The sequence below is a fragment of the Topomyia yanbarensis genome, chromosome 2, assembly GCF_030247195.1.
Source record: "Topomyia yanbarensis strain Yona2022 chromosome 2, ASM3024719v1, whole genome shotgun sequence".
NCBI lineage: Eukaryota > Metazoa > Arthropoda > Insecta > Diptera > Culicidae > Topomyia > Topomyia yanbarensis.
In genome coordinates, this window is record NC_080671.1 from 214,580,671 (window position 1) to 214,605,049 (window position 24,379).

Consider the following 24,379-nt stretch of genomic DNA (forward strand, 5'->3'; position numbering starts at 1 on the left):
GACGTCTGATGGCAGAGAAGAATCATTGTTGGCAGCAATGTTGCTCCTCTTGGATGTATGAGCTCGAAAAGGTCATCACAAGAATAAAACGCATGAGACCGAAAATAAATAAAAATAAAATAAAGAGAAGAGTTAGTATTGTTATTGAGTATTAATAATATTCCGATTTTTTTTTCAAGAATTGTCCTACTGGAGCTGTGGAGTTATTTGATTCAATTAAGGCGTGGACCTAGACTTCTGGGATGGAGGATAGAGACTTCCGGACGTGAACGATTCATGAATGCGCGAGTGCGGGGGACTGTAGGTTCACGCTTGAGACTGCGTTTGAGTGATTACAAGTGCTGAGACGTTCATATTATCACCGGGATGTTATAATGTCTGGAAGAGTGCGAGTATAGGTTGCGTGGATGGTCGCGAAGGGCTCAAGCATTTTTATATTTGTTTGTCGCGTGTATGTGACTTTGTGTGTATACATTCGATTTTATGTAGTTTAGTGGATATGAGCATTATATTTTTGATTGGTCCACCTGAAAGCATTGGACTTATGCTACTAGGGCCGAGAATAGGGGATTCCGGACGAAACCGATTCATGATCGCGTGAACACGGGCATTTGGAGGTTCACTCTCGAGACCGGGATTGTTAATTTATAAGTGCTAAACCATTCACTTAGTCACCGGGGTGTTATACTTTTTATGAGATCGTGGGTGTGGTCGTGCGTGGATGATCGCGAAGGACTCGAGCGTTTGTATGTGGACGTTTTTGTCGCGTGTGCTAGTATGTATGTAACTTCTCGTGGACACATTATTTTTATAAGCGTGTGGCCATTCGCATGTTCGCGTTTTCTTCAATGATCGCGCGTGGACGTCTTGTCTAGTTTTATTTCTATCCAACTAAAGGCATGAATTTGGGCTGCTAGGATCAAGGGCGGAGACTTCCGGAGGTGACCGATTCATGATTGCGTGAGCTTAGGTTCTTAGGTTCCAACGTTCACCTAATCAATCGGGGTGTGTGAATATTGGCGAGATCGCGAGCGTTCGTATTTGTGACCAGGTTTGTGTTATCGCGTAGGCCACGTTTGTACGTTTGGAATGAGAGATTGTTAGTGTATATGAGAGAATAAGCAATTTGTGTTAGTGAGTGTTAGCATGGATCTAATTGAAAATATAGCAACAAAAGAAGGGTGCCTGCAGAGAGAATAGGGCCCTAAACCCACATTGTATATTATTTGACCATGGCAGTGGATAATAAAGGTCGCCAAGTTAAGTACTAAAATTGATCACAATGTAGCTTAACTAAAAAGAAATTAATCGTATCCCAAGTTTCTGTGATATAATCGCTGTAATACTGCTTTGGTGGAAAAGCCCCCGGACCACATCAAGGTACAGTATCATGCCGAGGGACATTTCAATTGCGCAAGAGAGTCTTTGTATCAAAATGATTTTTTTTACTTTTCATGAAAATTCTTTTAATGAGAAGAAAACCATTTACATGAAAAAATCGCAAAAAATTACAATTTTGTCCCAGAATCGAAAAGTGTTTCTTACCAAACTGTATATTACCGCATACTGTTCGAAAGGTCTAGTTTTCTTCGTTCAAAAAATGTTACAAAACCAAAAATCGGCTGAAAATGACAACGTAGATAATTTTGTTGTGGCAAAGGTCCCAAAAAATGTTTTTTTGCTTCAAAATTTCGTGTGTACATTACTTTGTATCGCATTTGCTATACTAGTTCATTTTAAAAGTTTAAAATCACTGTAGCACAGTGTAATCTACAAAAAGTTAACAAACTCTAAATAGTTGAAACGTTTTACCATTTTAACTATTGCTTTTCAACGGACAATAACTTCTTTTAACGAATAAAAAAACTTACATTTTTCTAAAAAAACCTCCTCGAAAAATTAAAAAACTTCTACTGGGCACATTGACAGCCCCCTTGTGCATTTAAAATGTCCAACAGTATTCATTGTTAAATACCATAAGCAAATAGCTGTTAATAAAAAAATTCACATTTTTTTACACGGTTTCTCAAAATAGCACGGATTTTTTTGCACGGTTTCTCAAAGTAGCACTGATTTTTTTTGCACGGTTTCTCGAAATAACACGATTTTTTTTTGCACGGTTTCTCAAAATAACACGGATTTTTTTGCACGGTTTCTCGAAATAGCACGGATTTTTCTACACGGTTTTTTTTTTTGCACGGAACGCATCCCCCGTGCAAAAAAAGAATTTGGTGTATTTGGTGCAACCTTTTTGAAGCAACTGGTTCGAGATGATCAGTTAAGCGATTTATCGGAACCATTATCGCTAGTTTACCGGTCTGGGCTGACCAGTAGTTCGTTTGTACGAAACGATTTTATTTGTATTCACTGGTGCGGGATGACCAGTCGAACGGTTCATGCGAACGTTTACCACGGAGAAATCTGATATCTAACGCCCGTCAGTTGTTGAAAGAGATAATTCGGTTAAACACCTATGGAATTATTAGATCGACACAACATATTTTTATGAAAATCAAAATAGTCTGGCTTGACGCAACCAAGGAGGTAATGAATCAGAATGACCATCTATTGAGTATATTGACTCGGAATAACTAGCTATCAGCGGTGGCTGCACAACAAATAGAACAATCGATTTGATTCTCTGGTTCTATTTCGTATGCCAGGAGAATGAGAACAAGGAATGAATATACGTTTGCGCTGTGCTTTTAACTCGAAAATATAGAGAAATTTGTCTCTAATTAAATGTAATTAATTGATAGTTTTATTGTAAGCCTTCTTTTTATATAGATGATATATTAAATTAAATACGTGTTTCTAGGAAATTCTTAAAAGATTCACGAGCCTTTACACTGCTCAGAGATTCGAACGCTAGTGAAATGATTTTGTTCCTTTCCTCTGGATCAAAAATATCTGTAGAGATGTCAGACGCCATTCCAGCTTTCAGGAAGTCACGAAAAGAATTTATAAATCGAACGAATTACACACTTTACAGATATTGGTGGGAACCAAGTGCAATCCTCTCCTCACGACAGCTCAGAAAATAGCAGTCCTCGAGAAAACCACAAATGTCCGGTTGAGGGACCTTCCTGAGGATACTATGTTGGGGAGAACTTTATCATCCAATTATAAACCAGCGGATTTAACAAACGTGACAGTGAAACAGGCTCGATCTTTCCCTAAAGGTAACCCAGCAAACCGGCTCTGGAAAAAAGCAGATATATTGAGCATTTTAAAATCGCAATCTCATTAAGGTTACAGAATAAAGTCGATCGGCTAAAACGTCATTTCTTGACCAAAGAGATAAAAATAATATCATTCGAGTGAAACGGTTGCGACCGAGTTTGGAAGGCCTCGACTGCTATAAAACTTTTGTTAATAATATTTATGTGCTTTTACAGTCAATGTCTGATTCTACTGCCAGGGATGGGAATTATCATTCATTCGCATGATTCTTGGCGAATCCGCTCATTGCTTTGACAGCAGCCAGTCGTTCATTCACGATCCGACTAAAACTCTCCAAAAGAACACAACTGAACGTAGGTAGAAATGAACTTCCGAAGATGTGAGCCAAGTAAAAGAATGACACGTACTATGTTGAATGAAGAAGATCGTGTTCTTCATTCGCGGATTGAAGCGGAAGATTGTACTGTAAACATTCACAAGTGAATCAACTTTTAGTTCACAAATGAATGTGACATTGTATTCTCTGGTTGGGTTAGGTCAACTTTATAGTGCAAATGTACACTATAATCAATGTTGAGAAGTAGATTGCACTACAATCCACTTGAAATTGATATTGTGATATGCACGGAATCGTTTTAAGTTATTTTTTTTCCACCAGCACATTGCAAACTACTTACTCAACAATAAGAGATCACCAAGTGAAAATTTCATAGGTCTATAAACAAGAACGACAAGTTTTTTTTTATTAGAACGATCCGGTGAATGTTTTGAAATGAATCTTTGTGAATGAAAGAATGCATTCATTTGCGATCCTTTCTGCTTTCATTCAAAACACTACGTATGCGATGGAGAATGAATCAAAGCCGGGCGCTGTCACTTTTATCAGTTTTGTGTTTTGTTTCTAGCTTTCTCATGAACGCGTAACTCTGCACAAGAAGGGTTGCCGAGATCGGGTTTCACAGTAAGTGCATGTTGGTGAATGATTTCAAATTGATCGTTTCGTGAAATGATTTTTCCCATGCCTGTCTACTGCAGAACACGATGCACTGTGTATCAAGATGTCGGTGAGACAGCTGTATCTTTAGGCCCGGTTAGTGAAAAGTGTTAGGGAGTGGGTTTACAATTGCTTAGATGAGGATCGCATTGTGTGGTCATAGTCTCAAACAAAGAGCTAGCCAGGTCTGCTTATCTGATCATTTATGTAACAAACGGAGAGGAGTTAAAACCGAACAACCAGTGAAACTAAATGTTTTCGAGGCTCTACAGAGCTGTGTTGCGGACAATCCGATAGTTCAATTCTGGGATCATCAACGCCGACCGCACCGGTTGGACGTCGATCAGTTTGATGACGGCGGATGGCTAGAGAAATGCTGCGGGTTGGTTTTTCACTACATGCTTGTATAGTAGTCTGCTCGGAAACGTCTTCATGAAATGAAAGCACAGACAATAATTGAGCGGGTTCGCTGAAAAACGAAAATAGATAATTATTGACTGAGAATTAAGTTCTTAATGAGGGGGTGGGCGTAGCGTAGTTGGTAAAGTTGGTAAATCGATTGCCTTGTACGCAGCGCACCTGGGTTCGAGGCCCGACCCCGCACATAGGGTTAGAAATTTTTCATGAGACCTTGTAACCCGAAGAGGCGAATGACCTTAAGGTTAAAACCTCTATAATCGAAATAAAAAAAAGTTCTTAATGGAACAGTAAGAGATAGGTTATTCAGTCCCTGGAAAACTCATATCGGTTGATGACTATGAGAGTAAATCGAAACCACCACCGTAGACCAAATAGGTTCAAGATCAGAACCAAAGGATTCAAACCAAAGTGAGCAATCAAACTAAGAAAATGAAGCGATACAAAACTACTTTGGAACCTCGAATAAACACTTAAGGACGTCCCGTCAAAGAGAAGATGATTACACGACTACGCATACTTGGTAGACATTGAGCAGAGCGACATTAAACAGTAGCGATCAGTTACTTATTTGTTCAGGTATAATGTGAACAGGTCTAATCAATTTATCGTTTATTTTCGTTAAGGAGAAGAGGGAAAATGTGAGTGAGAGAATGAGCTGTCCTTCCCCTGGGCTAATATATTGTTTCCTAACCTTCGAGCATTAAGCTCACTTTGACAGATACGAGGCTAGATTGAGCACCAACTCGAACGCTGGTAGGTACACACATCTTGCCCATCGACCGTCCTCTTTCGTGTGCTAGCTGTGACAGTGGTAGGTTGAGTTCTCGTTCCCGTTGATATAGCAACTAGCGAAACTCCACAATAAGGATAGTTATACAACCGATCAGAGAAAATAGGGAGAGAGACGAATAATGAAAATCACTCCCTTTGGGATGATTGCTGCCTCAGGCAGCACTTTAATTGACTCCTATTATATTTACAAAACAGATCGTATCACTGGATTTGTTTTAAGAGTGGTGCCCATTTCGAATTGTGAAGCTTGTTTTACTAATACATATACTCTATAATGCACCTTACAATCACGATTTGACTAAATTCTGATAAAAATCTCAGTTTATTTTTTGATGTATATACATTACTTATCCCCTCCAACTCAGGCATGAGTAATGTTCATTTACTTTGCACGATTGGTCTGCTCAATAGGGTATTTTTGGCTTCACACTATTCGTCTCTCTCCCCATTCTCTCTGCAACCTATAGCATTATGAAAGGTAGAAATCAAAGACGATGTTTTAAATATAACGACACGCGGAGAGAAAAACCGTGAATTTGGCTGCACGGTTTACCAAGTTATTTTATCTGTTAGTTTTGGCAACCAGGAGTTTTGTGCAAACAGCGAATGACTTGTAGTTTTAATGAATGTTTGACGAATTTCTTTTTTGAAATATTTCGCAAAATACTCCATTATACAACTCGGAAACGCATTGATTTACGTTACTGAGGCTGTGTACATGTTTTTCGTTGCACTAAAGAAGATATACCGAGAATGCAGTTGATGACTAATGTAGGGTATGAGCCAGTATAAATAAAATAAATCAATATTGAACTTTTGGAGTAACAAATAGTTGTATTCGATATTCGTACAAATCTACTCAACCTCTATCCCGTTAATTGTTTTGATGCAATAAAATCAAACGGAAGAACGATTTTAGGTAAGCAGGCCTTGGTTGTTGGGACAGATAATCTAGCTTCAGTTTTTGGAAGGAAATAGATGAGAGCAGACGCAAAAGCTCCAGTCACGACAACTAATAGTAATATTGCCTGGATTGTCGGCTACTTTACTGATATCATTTAAAATCAATATTTATGACGAAGGCCAGTCGATAAGTTCATTATGTTCAGGATTTGCATTTTCCAGCTAAATAAAATTAGGGATTAATGAATCAGAATGACCATCTATTGAGTAAATTGACTCGGAATAACTAGCTATCAGCGGTGGCTGCACAACAAATAGAACAATCGATTTGATTCTCTGGTTCTATTTCGTATGCCAGGAGAATGAGAACAAGGAATGAATATACGTTTGCGCAGTGCTTTTAACTCGAAAATATAGAGAAATTTGTCTCTAATTAAATGTAATTAATTGATAGTTTTATGGTAAGCCTTCTTTTTATATAGATGATATGGTCGGTGTTAAGTCAGACCGGACTAAGTGACAATATATTGATTTCGAGAAAAACGAGTTTAAAGTTTCGATCTCAGCATCCTCTACGTTATAATTGGAAATTAATTTTTGTCATAATTCTTGTTTATTGTTATATATTTTAAATCTGGCAAGAGTCTAATGTAGCTGAAGAAATTCTTTATCCAGTGCTACCATTATCTCACTTTTTGATGTTTTGCGACTTAGTCCGGTCTGACTTAACACCGACCATATATTAAATTAAATACGTGTTTCTCGGAAATTCTTAAAAGATTCACGAGCCTTTACACTGCTCAGAGATTCGAACGCTAGTGAAATGATTTTGTTCCTTTCCTCTGGATCGAAAAATATCTGTAGAGATGTCAGACGCCATTCCAACTTTCAGGAAGTCACGAAAAGAATTTATAAATCGAGCGAATTACACACTTTACAGATATTGGTGGGAACCAAGTGCAATCCTCTCCTCACGACAGCTCAGAAAATAGCAGTCCTCGAGAAAACCACAAATGTCCGGTTGAGGGACCTTCCTGAGGATACTATGTTGGGGAGAACTTTAGCATCCAATTATATATCGAGAATTGCCTGGATTGTCGGCTACTTTACTGATGTCATTTAAAATCAATATATATGACGAAGGCCAGTCGAAAAGTTCATTATGTTCAGGATTTGCATTTTCCAGCTAAATATTATTATTTAGCTGGAAAATGCAGGGATTGATTAGTTGATCAATGGTTTTGTAATTTTTGATGTGTTTAAATTTACTCGTATTTTATTTTTAAAGTTATTTAGTATGCATGTATAAAAAGATTATACTTTTCGTATGTAAACAAGATTGCATGCATTTCTTTTTATTCCAATCTCAATACACCCCACGCGTTACTTCCTTAATACGCCATATTTGTTTACATTGCTCGTTTGGAACCGCTGTTTTGGGTTCGATTGGAACTTTTGACTTCCGTCTTCGCACATCTCTATAAGCATCATCTCTGGTAGAAATGAGAACGGAATTGACTAATCCATATGCAGTTATGTAAGTGGGAGATCATGAGGTCAAATCGGGTGGAATTTTTGCCAAATGAGGTTAAATCAGATGGAGAACTGTAAACATCGCGTAGGGGAAACCGAGGAGATTTGAAATAGCACCCATTACTAGCGAAACAGTAGCGTTCCGGATAAAACAATAATGCATTTGTTTTATTTGTATCGTGCCCACAAATACTCCAATACACTCCAACTACGTTAAAAGAGTGGTTGAGTATTTACGGTAACCATTCTACAAAAAAAGAGCAAAAGTAAGTTTTCATTATTTTCTTGAAATTGGTTTAGGATATTAAGCGGTGTTCGATCACCGACGAACCGACGTGTCACATGGGACAAAAAATCGTTCTGTAATATCAATATACTCATCGAGAAACCTGTCCAGATTCAAACATGGCGAAGCGATCTGTCGTACTTTTACAGTAGTTTTCAAAACAATCGTTATTTTGTATGGGACACTTCAAATGCCTATGTCATGTCGGTTCGTCGGTGGTTCGATCATGAAAATATCACTATTATGTGGTCGGTGTTAAGTCAGACCGAACTAAGTGACAAAATAATAATTTCGAGAAAGTGTTAGTATATTCATTCACTTTTCATATATTTACTGCACAATTGAACAGTATTTCTTCAAATATCATAGCAGAATACTACAAATTGAGCCAGTGACAGAAAATCTCTGGAAGTATCTCGTTTAAAACTTGCTTAGTGGTGTAAATCATAAATCAAGATATATTGGACCAATCGTTTTCAAGGTTTGTACAGTTCTGCTACATATTCCCAGGTATTGATCGAAGCTTTTACTTTTTTCTTAATATTTGAATTTTTTATAGCATTCTGCAGCTAAAAATGCAATTTTCGCTAAAAAAAATCATGAAACTTATTTTTGTGAACAAAGTTATGATCTTTAATGATGTTATGATATGAAGGAGAACTGTGCAAAATTTCAAACAATTTGGTTCAGTAGATTTAAAGTTATTCTGTACATCGCATTTAATCGTGGTGCCTTCTGAAGATTTTCAGTATTATGCGGTGAACATTAAGGAAAATATTGCTTAAATGTTGCATTATTGTCTGAATAGACTAACACTCTCGGTATCGCCAATTTTTTTTAAGCACGATATTTTTTCAACAATAATCCTACCCCCTTAAGCAAGAACTGATTTCATCAGTAGGTGTCGACTAACGGATAAAATTTGACGAAGATCGCGGACCACGCTACCAAATATTCGATTAGTTCCTTTTATGGGTCATCGTGAATTCGTCCTATATAACAGTGTTGCATTCTTTCAGCATTTTGCTTACATCCGAATTTTGATTGATATTGTAAGTAACGTTTTCCGCAAGCGCAAGATTTATTTGCTGTTTTAGGGCAGAGCTGTTCGTCCATAATCTAGCAATGTTGATTTAACTTCAGATGAAGCGATCGCAGGTGCAATTTTCAATTTAATTTTCGACCAATTCATGCAATTCATCAGCATTATATTGTCATTCGCGTAATAGATCTCTATCAAATAAATTCTTGCGATTTTATTTATGTGCTGGTAAACATACATGCAACAAAATTTTAGATTTTTGAAGTAATTGATAGATATTGCATCAGAAACCCTCCCTCTCCTTCAGATTCCGAAACCAACAATCATGTCCACCGTTTTGGTGCCAGATCATATATAATATATATAGCTAAAAAAAGTTCTTCAGTACGCCCCCCCCCCCCTCCCTCAACCCTTTCTTCGGATTAGGTACTTCTCACCCTTCCCATCGTTCACAAAAATCACCCCATGACCATCTCCTTAGTGGAAGGAATACTTATGTCAAAATTGAATTCATCGCTAATAATCACATTGAATGAATAGATAAGGATTACTTCAGAACCCTCCCCCCCTTTCTTGGTCCACTCCCATCATCCATCGGCTCAGTGGGAGAAATACATATGTCAAATATTAATAAATATGGAGATATAAATAATTCTTTGCCTAAAAAACAACCCCCCCCCCCCAAAGGTAATGTATATATATACATATTGGGCGCAGTTGTCAGCTCGAGCGGTGGAATCTTGTAATAAACCGGACAAAATATTAAAAAATCTTTCGGAAACATCATCAATCGAAGTAAATATATGTTAAGATGTTCAAATTGAATCAATTAAATTAGTAATTATATCATGCATGGTGGAAGTCCATTTGGCATAACGTCATTAGTAAATAGTAGCTCATAAAGGTTATGTGGCGAAGCTAGTGTGATACGGTTTTGCCACAATTACCGAGGTCGAGAAACCGAAGCGGAGGTCCTGCCTCAGCAAACCTGTCATCCATTGGTATCCATTGAAACATAAGGGTTGATTACTTCTTTAAATATAAGCAGTTCATTGCATAGTAAACTAGCTAATACCCACCGCGCGTGGCTGCGACACTCTGCGAAATAGGAGGAAAACACAATTTGTTCCAAAGCGCCATCTGGCGGGCAGATAATCTCCAACTAATAGCACACAAACACGCCCCATACCAAATACCTACTGTGTGCAAATTTTTACGGAAATCGGTTAAGCCGTTTGGGAGTCTATAAATCATATACATACAAACATTGACTTTTCTATATATAGATAGATAGCCCTCGCAATCCAACTGGTGATCCACTCGTTTGCCCGGTTTGCTCACACTTAGGGATTGATTCCTTCTTTTAAACATGAGCAGCTCTTTTCCCACAATTAGGGGTTGATTGCTTCTTTCAAACATGAACAAATCCTTGGATTTGCATTCCAAATAAGTTTGCAAGGAAACTGTTGATCCACTCGCCTGGTTTACTCAAACATAATGGTTGATTCTTGGATCTATGTACCGAAATTTCTTGAATCCACATACCAAATAGCTCTCAACATAATAGTGGATTTCGAGACAGCTGTGATAAACGTTGCTAGAACAGTTTTTTTTCGTGCTGCCCTTCACGGATGATTCTTCCATCTAAACCAAAGCTTTTCAGAAAACTAATACAACTTGGTCATCAGACAAAATATTCGGAAGTTCACCGAATACAACTCATTTACAAACAAGTTGTTGCCTTGGCTTTCTTGGCCCATCAAAGATTCTCAATGACCGCTCTCCTTCCCCCTCCGCTTCGTGGTCAGTTTTCCAAAATGTATCGAAAAAGATTCCTAGGACCACCAATAATGTGGAAGGCTGGCACAATAAATGCAACGGTTTGTTAAGCCGTGGAAATCCTACATTCTATGGTGTGTTGCAGCAATTGCAGCTTGAAGAGAAAAACCCTAGTACGGATGTTTTACGTACACTACAAGCCGTACCAACAGCTAAAAAGTCTCAAAAGAACTCGCGAAAGGACCTAAAACTGGAAACCCTAGTTAAATCATACAAGCCAGGCAGGCTTGTTATTTGCTCACACAATGAGCTACAAAGAGCGAAATACACCGATTGAAAATAGAGCAGCACAAAGACACTGCGATGTGCAGAACGACCGCACAAAGAGACACTTGAAAGAGTAAGATTTGTGCACCAAAAGCTGCACAATTTCGTTCAAAGAGTCACCTTGAAGAGCCACTTTTTTGTGCCTCCCCTCACTGGAAAGCAGGTAAGAAGGCGAATCAAACTACAATTCAGATAAAGTTTGACCGGAAGAACGTTTTAAAAATGTTTTTTGGTTGCCTTCTCTACTTACGTGCGCGTGTGACCAAGATACACACTAAAGAGCCTCTTTATTTCTACTCTTTGTGGCGTGCAGCCATGGAGTAGAATACACGTGTGGGAGCAACACGCATCGGAGTGAAGAGGTTTATTGTGAAAGAGAAGAGCGGTGGTTCGCACGAAAAGTGCAAAGAGCGTTTGTTTTTTCTCTTTATTTTCTCTGAGGTGCATAACATCCCTGAAGCCAGGTGATTGTATTAACTATGTGACTGGTATAGTTTTAGTGTTAATTTCTTCATAGCATTAAATGTAATAAAATTTGTATTTCAGCTTATTAAACTTTTCAATCGACATTTCGATGTTTTTTGGGTATATGGAATTCGGGCGAATGGCATTCGGGTGAATATCTTTCGGGTACTCGTGACATTCGGATGAATGACATTCGGGTTTGTTTGACATTCGGGTTTGTTTGACATTCGGGCAAATGTCATTCGGGTAAATGGCTTTCGGGCGAATGTCATTTATTTTTTTGTTTCTTAAGGAGTTTTTCTAATAAATATTTCCCAGGTAAATATGATTGTTTGGTTGTATCACACTAGTTCGGAATTCAGTCGCTAGGGTGGCGCTGCTATCAATTTTTTAATGAAGCTAGATAGATATGTGGTGTCTTCGGGAAAGTTTTAGGTCCTATCATTTCAAACATATCTTCTGAAGATACAAACTTTGTAGGTCCTGTTTGTTTCGAGATAGAGATGGTTTTAGTTCAAACATTTACTTACAGATTATGTATTCAAAAATGCGGCAAATTTCAAAACCTGTAAGACCTACAAAGTTTGTGTCTTTAGAAGATATACTTATAATTACCTGACATACAACTTTGCCATAGACATCATCTTTCTACCTCGTTCCATTAAAAATTGATAACAGCGCTTCCCTAGCGACTGTATTCCGAACTAGTATGAAATGATCAAATAAAGCGCTAGATGTCACACAACAACTTCGCCAAAGACACCATAACTCTAAAACGAAAGATAAGGAAAGGATGTGTGAATTGTGGGTTAGCCCTTTTTGGACGCTAGGTGTCCCCGGGATTAACTCCCCGATTTACGAAAACGCTCCTGAATTGAAAAGTAGTACATGTAATGATATTATTTTTTCTAGACAACATGGGTGAATTAATTACTAATAAAATTATGTAGTTTTACGCTAATAATAATGTTAATTTGGTAATGCGGAAGTTTTTTCCATTTCCTGTAAAACATGCAAAATGTGGGTTAGCCTCTTTTGGACGCCAGGCATTCATTACATCATTTTTTATTCATTAAAATTCGATAAATTGGAACCACCCTAGCTAATCGTTACTAAGGACTACCCTAGGAAATCAAAATGTTTCTGTTCACTTATACGAAATTTGTTTTGAAAAGTTAAAAAAATTCACTTTTTTTTAAGCACGATATTTTTTCAACAATAATCCTACCCCCTTAAGCAAGAACTGATTTCATCAGTAGGTGTCGACTAACGGATAAAATTTGACGAAGATCGCGGACTACGCTACCAAATATTCGATTAGTTCCTTTTATGGGTCATCGTGAATTCGTCCTATATAACAGTGTTGCATTCTTTCAGCATTTTGCTTACATCCGAATTTTGATTGATATTGTAAGTAACGTTTTCCGCAAGCGCAAGATTTAGTGGCTGTTTTAGGGCAGAGCTGTTCGTCCATAATCTAGCAATGTTGATTTAACTTCAGATGAAGCGATTGCAGGTGCAATTTTCAATTTAATTTTCGACAAATTCATGCAATTCATCAGTATTATATTGTCATTCGCGTAATAGATCTCTATCAAATAAATTCTTGCCATTTCATTTATGTGCTGGTAAACATACATGCAATAAAATTTTAGATTTTTGAAGTAATTGATAGATATTGCATCAGAAACCCTCCCTCTCCTTCAGATTCCGAAACCAACAATCATGTCCACCGTTTTGGTGCCAAATCATATATAATATATATAGCTAAAAAAAGTTCTTCAGTACACCCCCCCCCCCCTCTCCCTTTCCTCGGATTAGGTACTTCTCACCCTTCCCATCGTTCACAAAAACCACCCCATGACCATCTCCTTAGTGGAAGGACGACTTATGTCAAAATTGAATTGAATTCATCGCTAATAATCACATTGAATGAATAGATAAGGATTACTTCAGAACCCTCCCCCCCCCTTTCTTGGTCAACTCCCATCATCCATCGGCTCAGTGGGAGAAATACATATATCAAATATTAATAAGTATGGAGATATAAATAATTCTTTGCCTAAAAAACAACCCCCCCCCAAAAGGTAAGTGTACCCCCCCCCAAAAAAAAACATTCCATTAACATCTTCTTGGGGAAAAGAATACGTATGCCAAATTTCATCAAGATCGGACTTGTAGTTTAGAAGTAGTTAGCGGACATACATACAAACATACATTGATTTATATATATATATATATATATATATATATATATATATATATATATATATATATATATATATATATATATATATATATATATATATATATATATATATATATATATATATATATATATATATATATATATATATATATATATATATATATATATATATATATATATATATATATATATATATATATATATATATATATATATATATATATATATATATATATATATATATATATATAGATAGATCATTATTTAAGTTATATTGCATTGTATTATGTGATATTATATTGTATTGTTATGTATTATATTGTATTATATTCTGTTTTGTTACACCTAGGTTTTTTTACGCGGGGGATACGTACCGCGTAAAAAACCGCGTTAATTGGAAAATCCGCCTAAAAAATATCGCGTTAATTTGAAAATCCGCGTAAAAAAACTCTCAGCAAAGGACTTAGAATATTTCTGGAAGTTTTTTTTTTGCACGGATTTCGCAATCAACATGGTTTTGGCAAAAATATTCTAGGTCCTTTTGAATGCAAAAGACTTAGACTTTTTCCTGAAAAAAATTCTAAGCCCTTTTAAATACAAAGAACTTAGAAGAATTTTGGCAGTTTTTTTGCACGGATTTCGCAATTAACACGGTTTTTGCAAAAAATATTCTAATTGGTTTTGAATGCAAAAGACTTACTAGATTTTCGGAAAGATGGAAGAGACGGGTCTGGACTCTTTATGGCCCGCACCTCAATAATATGGGTATTTTCGGAATGGTCTTGAAGAGTAGGTGCCAGAAATTGATTTTTAACGCCATTTTGAAATCCAAGATGGCGACTTCCGGTTTAGCGAAATTCGCTATAACTCCATCAATATGAATGTTTTCGAAATGGTCTTGAAGAGTAGGTGCCAGATATTGATTTTAGATGCTATTTTGAAATCAAAGATGGCAACTTCCGGTTTAGCGAAATTCGGTATAACCCAATCAATATGGGTATATTCGGAATGGTCTTGACGAGTAGGTGCTAGAAAATTATGTTTGACGCTATTTTGAAATCAAAGATGGTGAATTCCCGTTTAGCGAAATACGCTATAACCCATGCGACATGGATATTTTCGAAATGGTCTCAACGAGTAGGTGCCAGAAATTTATGTTTGATGCCATGTTGAAATCCAAGATGGCGACTTCCGGTTTACTGAAATTCGCTTTAACCCAATCAATATGGGTATTTTTGGAATGGTCGAGTAGGTGCCAGAAAAAAAATAAACAAATAAATCTGCACCTTCCTCGCAAGGTTTTCCATGAAAAATTGATTTTTGACGCCATTTTCAAATCCAAGATGGAGACTTCCGGCTTAGCGAGATTCTCTACAACTCAATCAATATAAGTATTTTCGGAATGATTTTGACGAATAGGAGACAAATGGCGATGTTTGGCGTCATTTTCTAGTTGGCGACTTCCGGTTCACCGAAATTCCCGCATAAAAATCCGGGCAATCATCCAAAACATCCTTGAATATAAGATCTAATCATAAACTAGCGAAATGCAAAATATGTTTATGTGTTCATCCAGAAGAGTGCGGAATGGAAGTGAGAAAAGAAAGAGACGTATGTGGTGTGACTTAAAGGTTTGAATTTATTTAAATTGAACACATTGCTTAAATTCAAGTAAATTCAATTGTTTAATAAAACAACTTCAACTTCCAAAAATACCCATATTAATTAAAACCAGAAGTCGCCATCTTGGATTTCAAAATGGCGCTGCCTCTCAAAACAGCACCCACAGCTAGTAGTGGTACCAGACGCCCAGCCAAAATTTTGGCTTTATCTGTCGCGTATTGTCAAAGACGTCACGGCTGAACAAGTTTGTGCACTAGCCAAAAAACGTTTAGGAACGGATGACGTACATGTGGTTCGACTAGTTGCTAAAGGAAGGGACATTGTCATTTGTTTCATTCAAAATCGGCGTTAGAGCCGAGTTGAAAGCTAAATCGCTATCCACTTCCACGTGGCCGAAAGGGATGGTATTTCGAGAGTTCTCGGACAACAGATCGAGTGAAAATTTTTGGCGTCCAACTGTTCCTCCGACAAACAACAATCCGCAAATTTTTTCGTCAGGGTCGGAAATGGTAGCAATGGAATAAACAACTGTGATATCAACTTCTCAACTCGGACACCGGAACGCATATTTGCCGCAAGCTTTAAGAAAGCCTCCAATCCTCCAAGCACAGTCGAGCCCTTCCTGCCAGCGACCTGCAGCCGTCCCGGTCCTGTGCTTAGGTCTGGAAAGGAGGTGGTCCGAAATTGTTTCACAGGCAAGTACGATGTTAATTTCGACAAACCCTGAAATTTCTGTTGCTTCCAGCCGACCCCCAACCTTCGGCCCCCGCCATCGCTTTTCGAACGCAGCTGCCGGACAGCAAATGTTTACCTGACAGTCTGATGCTCTATTACCAGAACATCGACGGAATTAACTCTTGCCTTAATGACTTAAAGTTAGCTGCTACTGATCGCTGCTACGATGTGATCACGCTGTTCGAGACATGGCTTGACTGCCGCACATTATCCTCTCAGATATTTGGGTCGGAATATGAGGTTTTTCGCTGCGACAGCAACCCATGGAACAGTCAAAAACTATCCGACGGAGGCGTCGCTGTCGCTGTGGACAAACAACTGAAAGCTAGAGTTGTCGAGGACGATGCATGGAAATGTGTTGAACAAATCTGGGTTGCTATTGAGCTTGGTGATCGAACCGTTTTTCTGTGTGCAGTTTTTTTCCCTCCGGATCGTATTCGCGACAATACGTTGATCGATGCTCACATCCAGTCGATTTCGCATATAATGGCAAGTATGACTCCAGTCGACGAGACCTTATATTAGGCGACTTCAACCTACCTGGACTGTCGTGGCAGCCATCTCACAGTGGGTTCCTGTATCGCGACCCTGATAACTCCGTGTTTCACGCAAGCTGCATCAATCTCATCGACAGCTATACTGCCCTTGTATGCAAAAGTGACGTAAGCGCCACTTTGGTCAAATTTCATTTTTTCATATTTCTGAATTCTCCACAAAAATCTACGTCTTTGAGTGTAATTGTCTTTAAAAAATTATGCAAAATGGCCTTTTAAAACGAGAAAAACAAAGTGACGTAGACGCCATTTTTTTACCAAAGTGACGTTCCGGTGTAATATAGTATTGAGGGTATATTTAACAAGGCAAAACAATTTATTCTTAAGCTGTTGTAGTAGTAAGGTTGGGAGCTAGATAAGCACCATTTTGTGATGTAAATGGCTAGGGTGGTGTTATATTTATGCTAGGGTGGTATTCAAATTAGTTCTTTTAGCACGATAATTTTGTTAGCCATTTATATTTTATAAAGAAGTCTCCTGTGTAAGTTCGAATGCTTCTTTAAGCAGCAAGCTTAGTCTTTTTCAACATGTATTTTTCATACCACAATAATGTACGAATGGTGAAAACTTTTGTTCAAAACCTTGACCGCTGATGTTCTATATTTCATCATTGTAGAGCGCAATTGGTACCCAACCCATTAATTTCAAAACCAATTCCAACCAAAACACCTGCAAATGAAATGGAATTTATTCAAGTCTCATAAACCGTGAGTTGAACTGTTCACGTATCCGGCTCCAAATTTATACGAAAATTTCAGCTTGCAGATAAACTTTGGAAAATTAATGAAAATGTACTGAATGGCCCTCGGACATAACCCACGGAACATCCGTATAGATCCAAAACCGACCATCTGACCACACCACCACATATAGCCTCGGAAACTTGAAGGAAGTAATAATCATTTGCAGATAATTCAATTGAAACGGTTGATGATATACGACACGTTTTACCCGGTACATTTGGTTTGTATACGTACGTCAGAATTGCATAAAAACAGTGAAATGAAATCGCTATTTTTTTGCAAAATTTACAAGGTTTTTGCCAAAAATTGAAAATTTAAGCGATTGGCTATTATCTACGATGGATTGTACACATTTTGTACAGAACAGATAGTTGAAACATTATTCGTCCTTTTGAAAACACCACGAAACACAAAAATTGGTTTCCTGAAAAATATTCCTATTGGCGCTAACGTCAGAATTGCATAAAAGGGCAGTATAACGCAGTCACACCTTTTCAAATCAACGACGTGGTTAACGAAAACGGCCGCAATTTGGATATTTGCTTTGTTAGTGCCCAGGACGTTGCTCCAACTATCTCTATCGCACCAGCTCCATTGGTGAAAACTGTACCTTATCACAAATCTCTTGTTGTCTCGCTTACTTCACTTACTCGATAGCAATGATTTTGATCAAGCAGCACAGACCTTCACTCATATCATGGCGTATGCCATCGATAGATTCGTCCCGAAGAAAGTAAACCGGAATGATAGAAAATTCCCACGGCAAAGTCGAGTTACCGCAACTTAAAACAGTAAAGCGAGCCGCCTTGAGGAAATTCACAAAATACCGAACTCTGTCTATCGTTCCGCCGAACGATCTTACGCCGCAGAAGGGGGTGCTGGGTCTAGTTAGAAGCGTCCTGCGGTACAAGCCACTTCTAATTCTAGACTAAGTATAGTTTGTGGCACCTGCGTTACAAATACCACACGCTATAGCTTAATAAGCCGGGAATTCCTCGTCCAGTTAGTATCGTTCTGCGTAACAATCCAATACTAATTTTGGTCGTAAGACAATTTGCTTCCCCGCTTGCGTTACAAACATGAAAGTAATTTGACTTTGGATTTAACAAGGTGGAAAACCAACGAAGAGCTCCAGGGTCTGGACACGAAGTAAAGGATTTTCGCCTGAGTGGAGTGGTACTTTCGATTGCTCGATTTCAACTTGATTTTATTATACAATTTTTTGGTTTATATACCTACTTTCCTAAAGCTAGCTATTTACAAATAATCGATTTTTGAATCGATTTTATTTGGATTTGTTTTGGTACAGAATGTTAACAACGAATATTATTGTCAACTCTGTAAAAATGTTTTATTATCCTAGCCACCGCGCGAAGGCAAATATCGATATAATTACCGTCTTCGAATGCGCTGTGACCGGCAGTGGCACCGAGAATGCCGACGAAGCATATATGACCCCTGCGTGAGCGCGCATTGACTTTTCGTTGGGCGCACTCGAATGTAATTTGATTTTCCTTCTGCCTCTTTAGGTCAGAACGAACTGTTCTATGTTGCGGCGGTTTGTTTTGATTCTGCCGAACGGTTTTTTTTGTGCTCGCTGCGAACAGCTGTTTGTGATTTTGCGTCGGCGACATATTGCCCCCCGTAAGTCTATCCCATAGATCTTACAAAAAACTAGCCGACGCGCCGATGGTCATCTTTGCTTGTCGAGATTCTCGATGTTTATCTGATTATAAAGGTTCATTTAATATTTGCTTTTGTTACCTACTAATGATTTATGTTTTGGAGCCTAATTCAATTTTTGATAAATGATAATGTTCCTATCTTTTAAGTTATTTTTAATATTTGTTTAAGTTATTAATGCACTTGCTTTAAATTTGTGTAACACTATTTGCAGCTGTTGTTCGTGGAATTATTCTCGGTGGTCGTCTTGGAAGTGGAGTTGGTCTGCTCGATGTTCTAATGGTGTAACGTCGACTGCCTTTCTTATAGTAAAGGGCGCTGATTATCGTGGCCACAACAAGTACTGATGATACCGCTGCTACTATGACCGGAACATGATGATTTATCGCCTTTGTTTCAGGATCGGTATGATAGGATGAATGGGTTGCAGCTATCGGTTCAGGTTCTGTTATTTCCCAAGTGTCTTCTGACGCATTGAAATTTGTTGTTTTCCATTGAGGTATTTGATCGTGGCGTTTGAAGTATATTTTTTGTTGCTTTGAGGTTCCGCCGATGCTAGCGTACGTTACGCTGTGCTTGGTTCGTAGTTCACAGCCAGGATCTAATTTTACAACCGCTATGGTGTATGAGGTGAAATTCAATTCCTTATTGCAGAGTATCGTAATTGTATTTGGATCTTTTGCGTAGTATAGCAGTGTGTTCGGTTGTGACAATATGATTACTTCCGCGTAATCGGTGGGTAGGCTATCGAAAGTTGTGATATTGCAGTTTCTTACGGGATGCTTGTGAAATATTGCTGGTGGCACGCATGACATTTCCATCTGTATTGTTGGCTTGAAGGAGAGGAAGTGTGTTTCGTTTAGTTTCCTTGCCTCATTAGAGGGATAGAAATACTGGTTGTGCTGATTGATGGCGATTCTCGGTTGATCAACATGAATTTTTGTTCTGTTTTCAAAGTCTGGTATAGCTATAACCTTGAAATTTTCGAATGATTCTCTTAGTTTCACAATAGATCTCATCGCGATTTGATACGAATCATTCTTTATTTTGAGTTTGTAATGGGTTGCAAACTCATCTTCGGGTATGTAATGATTTTCAGGAAGTCGTAGGTTCGCTTGTTGGATGAATTCGTTTCTTTCTTCTATGGTGACGGGTATATGTTTCAATTTTCTGTGACGTGTGAGAATACTCTCGATCAGTTGTTTAGCCATCATTATTGTGTCCATCAGATGGTTGGCTAAAGTTTCTGCATAGTTCATCGCGAACTGTTTGTTCAAAAGTTTGATTCCATCTAATGCGTGGTGAATCCGTTGTTCAAATTGATTGTTTTGTTGCAGGGTTCTTTCCCTTAGCTGATTCATGCTATGTGTGACGTCATGAATTTTTTGTTCTTCGTTCATTCGGATAGCCTCGATTTGGTCTGTCAGATCATCGCCTCCGAATAGTATGTCTTTAAGGAATCCAAAAATTCCCTTTCCTCTTTTTACTCGGGCTGGTTCCAAAATTTCCTGCTTCGCGGCGTAACACTGTTGTTCAATCGAGGTAGCCAAGTCGACGAGTGTTGGATTTTTTATTTTCTGCTTTAGTCCATTTATAGCGTCTTCGATGTTTCTGTGTATCTTGTCAATGAGTTTTACATCGTCGGTGGGAGATATGTTTGTAGTAATTTGTGTGTCCCAAATTCCGGTTTGTATTAAATAGGTAGCTTCGTGATTGAATAAAAGTCCCGTATTTGGTACGGGTTCGAGGGTCATACTGGACGTTGTATTTAAAGGTAGTACTGCTGCTGTAGTGACGAGCATTTTTGCCCACATGTTTGGCCTACCTCGGATAGTTTTCTTTTTCGGTTTGGTTGGATGAGCGGCTTTGTGCTTTTCTGCTAGTTGTTTTACTAGCTCTATGTCGATTTTTTGCCGCTTACCCCAATCTGTCATATTTGCCTTTGCATATGAGCTACTGTATTGCGGGAAGACCTCTTTTCGTTTTGGTGATATTTCCTGTATGTGACCGGTGAATACCGTATCTGCCTTTACGTCTAATTTGGCCAATTTTACAGTTGGCCTAACTAATTTATAGTTTTCAGTGCGAACGACCGCAGACCTTGTTTGGCCATCCTGCGCCTTCCTTACTTCGGTAATAATTCCCTTATGAAACTTCCCTTTCCGTTGTTCGTCTGGAAAAACAACGACATCATCAGGCTGGAGTGGTTCTGCGTTCTGTTTCCATCTTTCTCGTTTGTTCAGTTTAGGAAGGTATTCTGCACTCCACCGATCCAAAAATTTAGTAGTTGCCATTTGAGCCTTTTTCCAGTGTTCTCTTGTTGCCTCGGCTCGAAATGTGTCGTCGAGTGAAGGATACGTTCCTCCTGCGAATCCAATCATTTCTTCTCGTAGTGAGACTTGCTCCTCTACTATACAGGAATATATTTCTTCTTGATGTCGAGAGTGGGTCCTTCCGTAAATGACCCATCCGATCGGTGTTTTAGCGGCAACCGGACCGACCTTGCTTGCTCTCTGTTTTGTTACTGTTAAAAGTCGGGAATGATCAAGTCCAATAAGTAATGTCGGCTCAGCATTCTCGTATCCTTGTATAGGAAGGTTTTTAAGATGGTTGTAATTTTCATAAAGATCCTTGTAGTCGAGTGTCTGTCGTGGTAAGGATAATTTATTTACTGTGCGTACACTTTCCATTAGGTATCGAATTTTGTTGCTGCCCGATATTTTGAAGCATACGGTTTGGCTTTCGTTATCTTCTTGTACGGAGTCATTTGTCCATTTTATGCATAATGGTGATACTGGCCCTTGCAATCCTAAATCTTTGGCCACGTCGTCGAGGATTAGACTGTTCGATGAGCCGTGATCCAAAAATGCGAAGGTTTCTAATTGTCTTCCTTGCGCATAAAGTGTAACCGGCAGTATTTGGTAGTTGACTTTATTTCTTTTGGTAGTGTGTATGTTAGTGCGTACAGCTTAATCTTCTTGTTCCTTCGAGGTGGACGATGTTGGAGCTTGTGCATCTATTTCTTTCACTTCCTTTTTATCTGAATTCTTCTTGTTGTCTTTTGAATGTCCTGAAGATTTCTTAATTTTTTGTTTTGTTTCCTCCTTTTGGGAGGCTGGTTTTTCATCATTTGTTTTTGGTTTGACGTGAAGAAAGGTGTGATGATGTGCTGTACATCCTTCTGTTCTACAGTTTGGTCTCATTTGGCAGTTTCTAAAGGAGTGTCCTTGGCGTAAACAGTTAAAGCACATGCGTTTCTCTAGTACCAGTTCTCGTCTTTTTTCCACACTCATCTTTTTAAAGACTGGGCATGCTACTATCCAATGTTGTTGGTTACAACAGGAACATTTCGCTTGGGATCAGGGTGTTTTTTCGGCGTGCATATTGATTCTTGATTGGCGCTCATTTTTCGGGTTTTCCTTTTCAGATTGACACACCTTTTGTGCAATAAGAAGTGTTGCTCTTTGCTGTTGAGGTTTCAAAAACTCGTGTAATTCCTTTAGTGTGAGTTTTTGCCGTGGTCGTCCTTCTTGCGGAATCATTGCTTCTGCTTCCTTGTCCGCCCATTGTTCTCTTAAGTTCAGTGGTAAGCGGCAAACAAGTTCAGCCATCTGCAACGGATTAGTTAAATAATCCTCGCACTGTATCATGGACATGTTGGATACCAAATTTCCGAGAGTCACTACGAAATCCACCATGCTTTGAGGGTATTCCATGCGTGGGTTCCGTAACTTTGCCAAATCCTTCCATAGTTCGTTGTATATAGCCAACGGTTGTCCGTAAATACTATCCAGAGTTTCTACTACATGTTTCTCGTTTCCTGGATCCATCAGCAAGGCACTTACGTGTAACTTTGCTGCTTTGCCTAGACTTGCCATAAGTCTGTTTATGTTATCGGTATCGCTGAATTGACCTTCTCGTTTGCTTTGTTCGTAAAGCCGTTTGAAATTTAGCCATTCCTTGTAATTTCCGTTGAAAGCTGGGAGGGGTGTTGCTGTTTGCCTCCTCAGTAAGTTTGTAATTTCATCCGGCAATTTGATTGTCGGAGCCATTTGTTATCCCGCTTCGGGGTCCACTTTTACTTGGTGCATTTTAGTTGCCATCTCAATCATGGCTTTTTGAAATGCCTCATCACGTAATTTTTGGCTTTCCATTTGTGCCTCAAATTAGCGTCTTAGCAGCTCTACAGTGTCTGCTGGTCCGCGTTCTTTGGACACACTCCTGGTAGTCTTCTTCTTTTGATCCTCCAGCTCCTTCCTTAGTTGCTGGAGCTCCATTATTTCCTCTTTGCACTTTGGGCAGTGCCAGTGGAGTGGAGGGTCTTTTCTCAAGTTTGGTGCAGGTCATGTGGAACCAGTTCCAACACTTTGAGCACTCGACCATCCATTCGTCCGCGCTGTCCTTGTCCTTGCACAGGCGGCAGTTCCCATTCGGGTTGTGCGCGTATCCTCCAGATGCCATCCTTTAGATCCGCTTTCTCTTTCGGCTTGTTTTAGGTTCACTAGTGATATATCGCACGGTGTGATATATATTGTGATATTTTATTCAAGCACTGTTTGTTTTCACCGGATCTGCTATTGGCTGCGGATACGCCTTATTAACGATTTTGTAAGTGACGCGTATTGCAATGCGTATTACTGTCCGTTATAAGCTACGGACACGCTGTGTTTCTAGCGTTTTTCCACCACAGTTTGTAGGTGTTCGCTTAATGTTTATGCCCTTTTTCACTACCGTAGCTTGGTCAGTGTAGGACTTAGTATTTTTTCTTTACTTCGTGACTTCTGTGGCGAGAATTATGTGAGGATAAATCCTCTCTGGAGCCACCATATATCGTTCCGCCGAACGATCTCACGCCGCAGAAGGGGGTGCTGGGTCTAGTTAGAAGCGTCCTGCGGTACAAGCCACTTCTAATTCTAGACTAAGTATAGTTTGTGGCACCTGCGTTACAAATACCACACGCTATAGCTTAATAAGCCGGGAATTCCTCGTCCAGTTAGTATCGTTCTGCGTAACAAACCAATACTAATTTTGGTCGTAAGACAATTTGCTTCCCTGCTTGCGTTACAAACAAGGAAGTAATTTGACTTTGTATTTAACAAGGTGGAAAA

General features: G+C 38.7%; 1 protein-coding gene across 15 annotated transcripts in view; it reads left to right on the top strand.

Annotated features, from left to right (window-relative positions):
- The window catches only part of LOC131682870 (lysosomal-associated transmembrane protein 4B), an 897,979-nt gene that overhangs the window by 768,689 nt on the left and 104,911 nt on the right, over window positions 1–24,379 (top strand). Inside the window, exon 7 of one of the 15 annotated variants that reach the window (XM_058964653.1) lies at window positions 17,462–17,502. The exons of the other annotated variants lie outside the window; for them this stretch is intronic. Within the exon in view, the coding sequence (XP_058820636.1) occupies window positions 17,462–17,487 (26 nt within the window). The 3' untranslated portion in view covers window positions 17,488–17,502. Of the gene's footprint in view, window positions 1–17,461; window positions 17,503–24,379 lie in introns of those variants that run through there. 15 annotated transcript variants of the gene reach the window in all.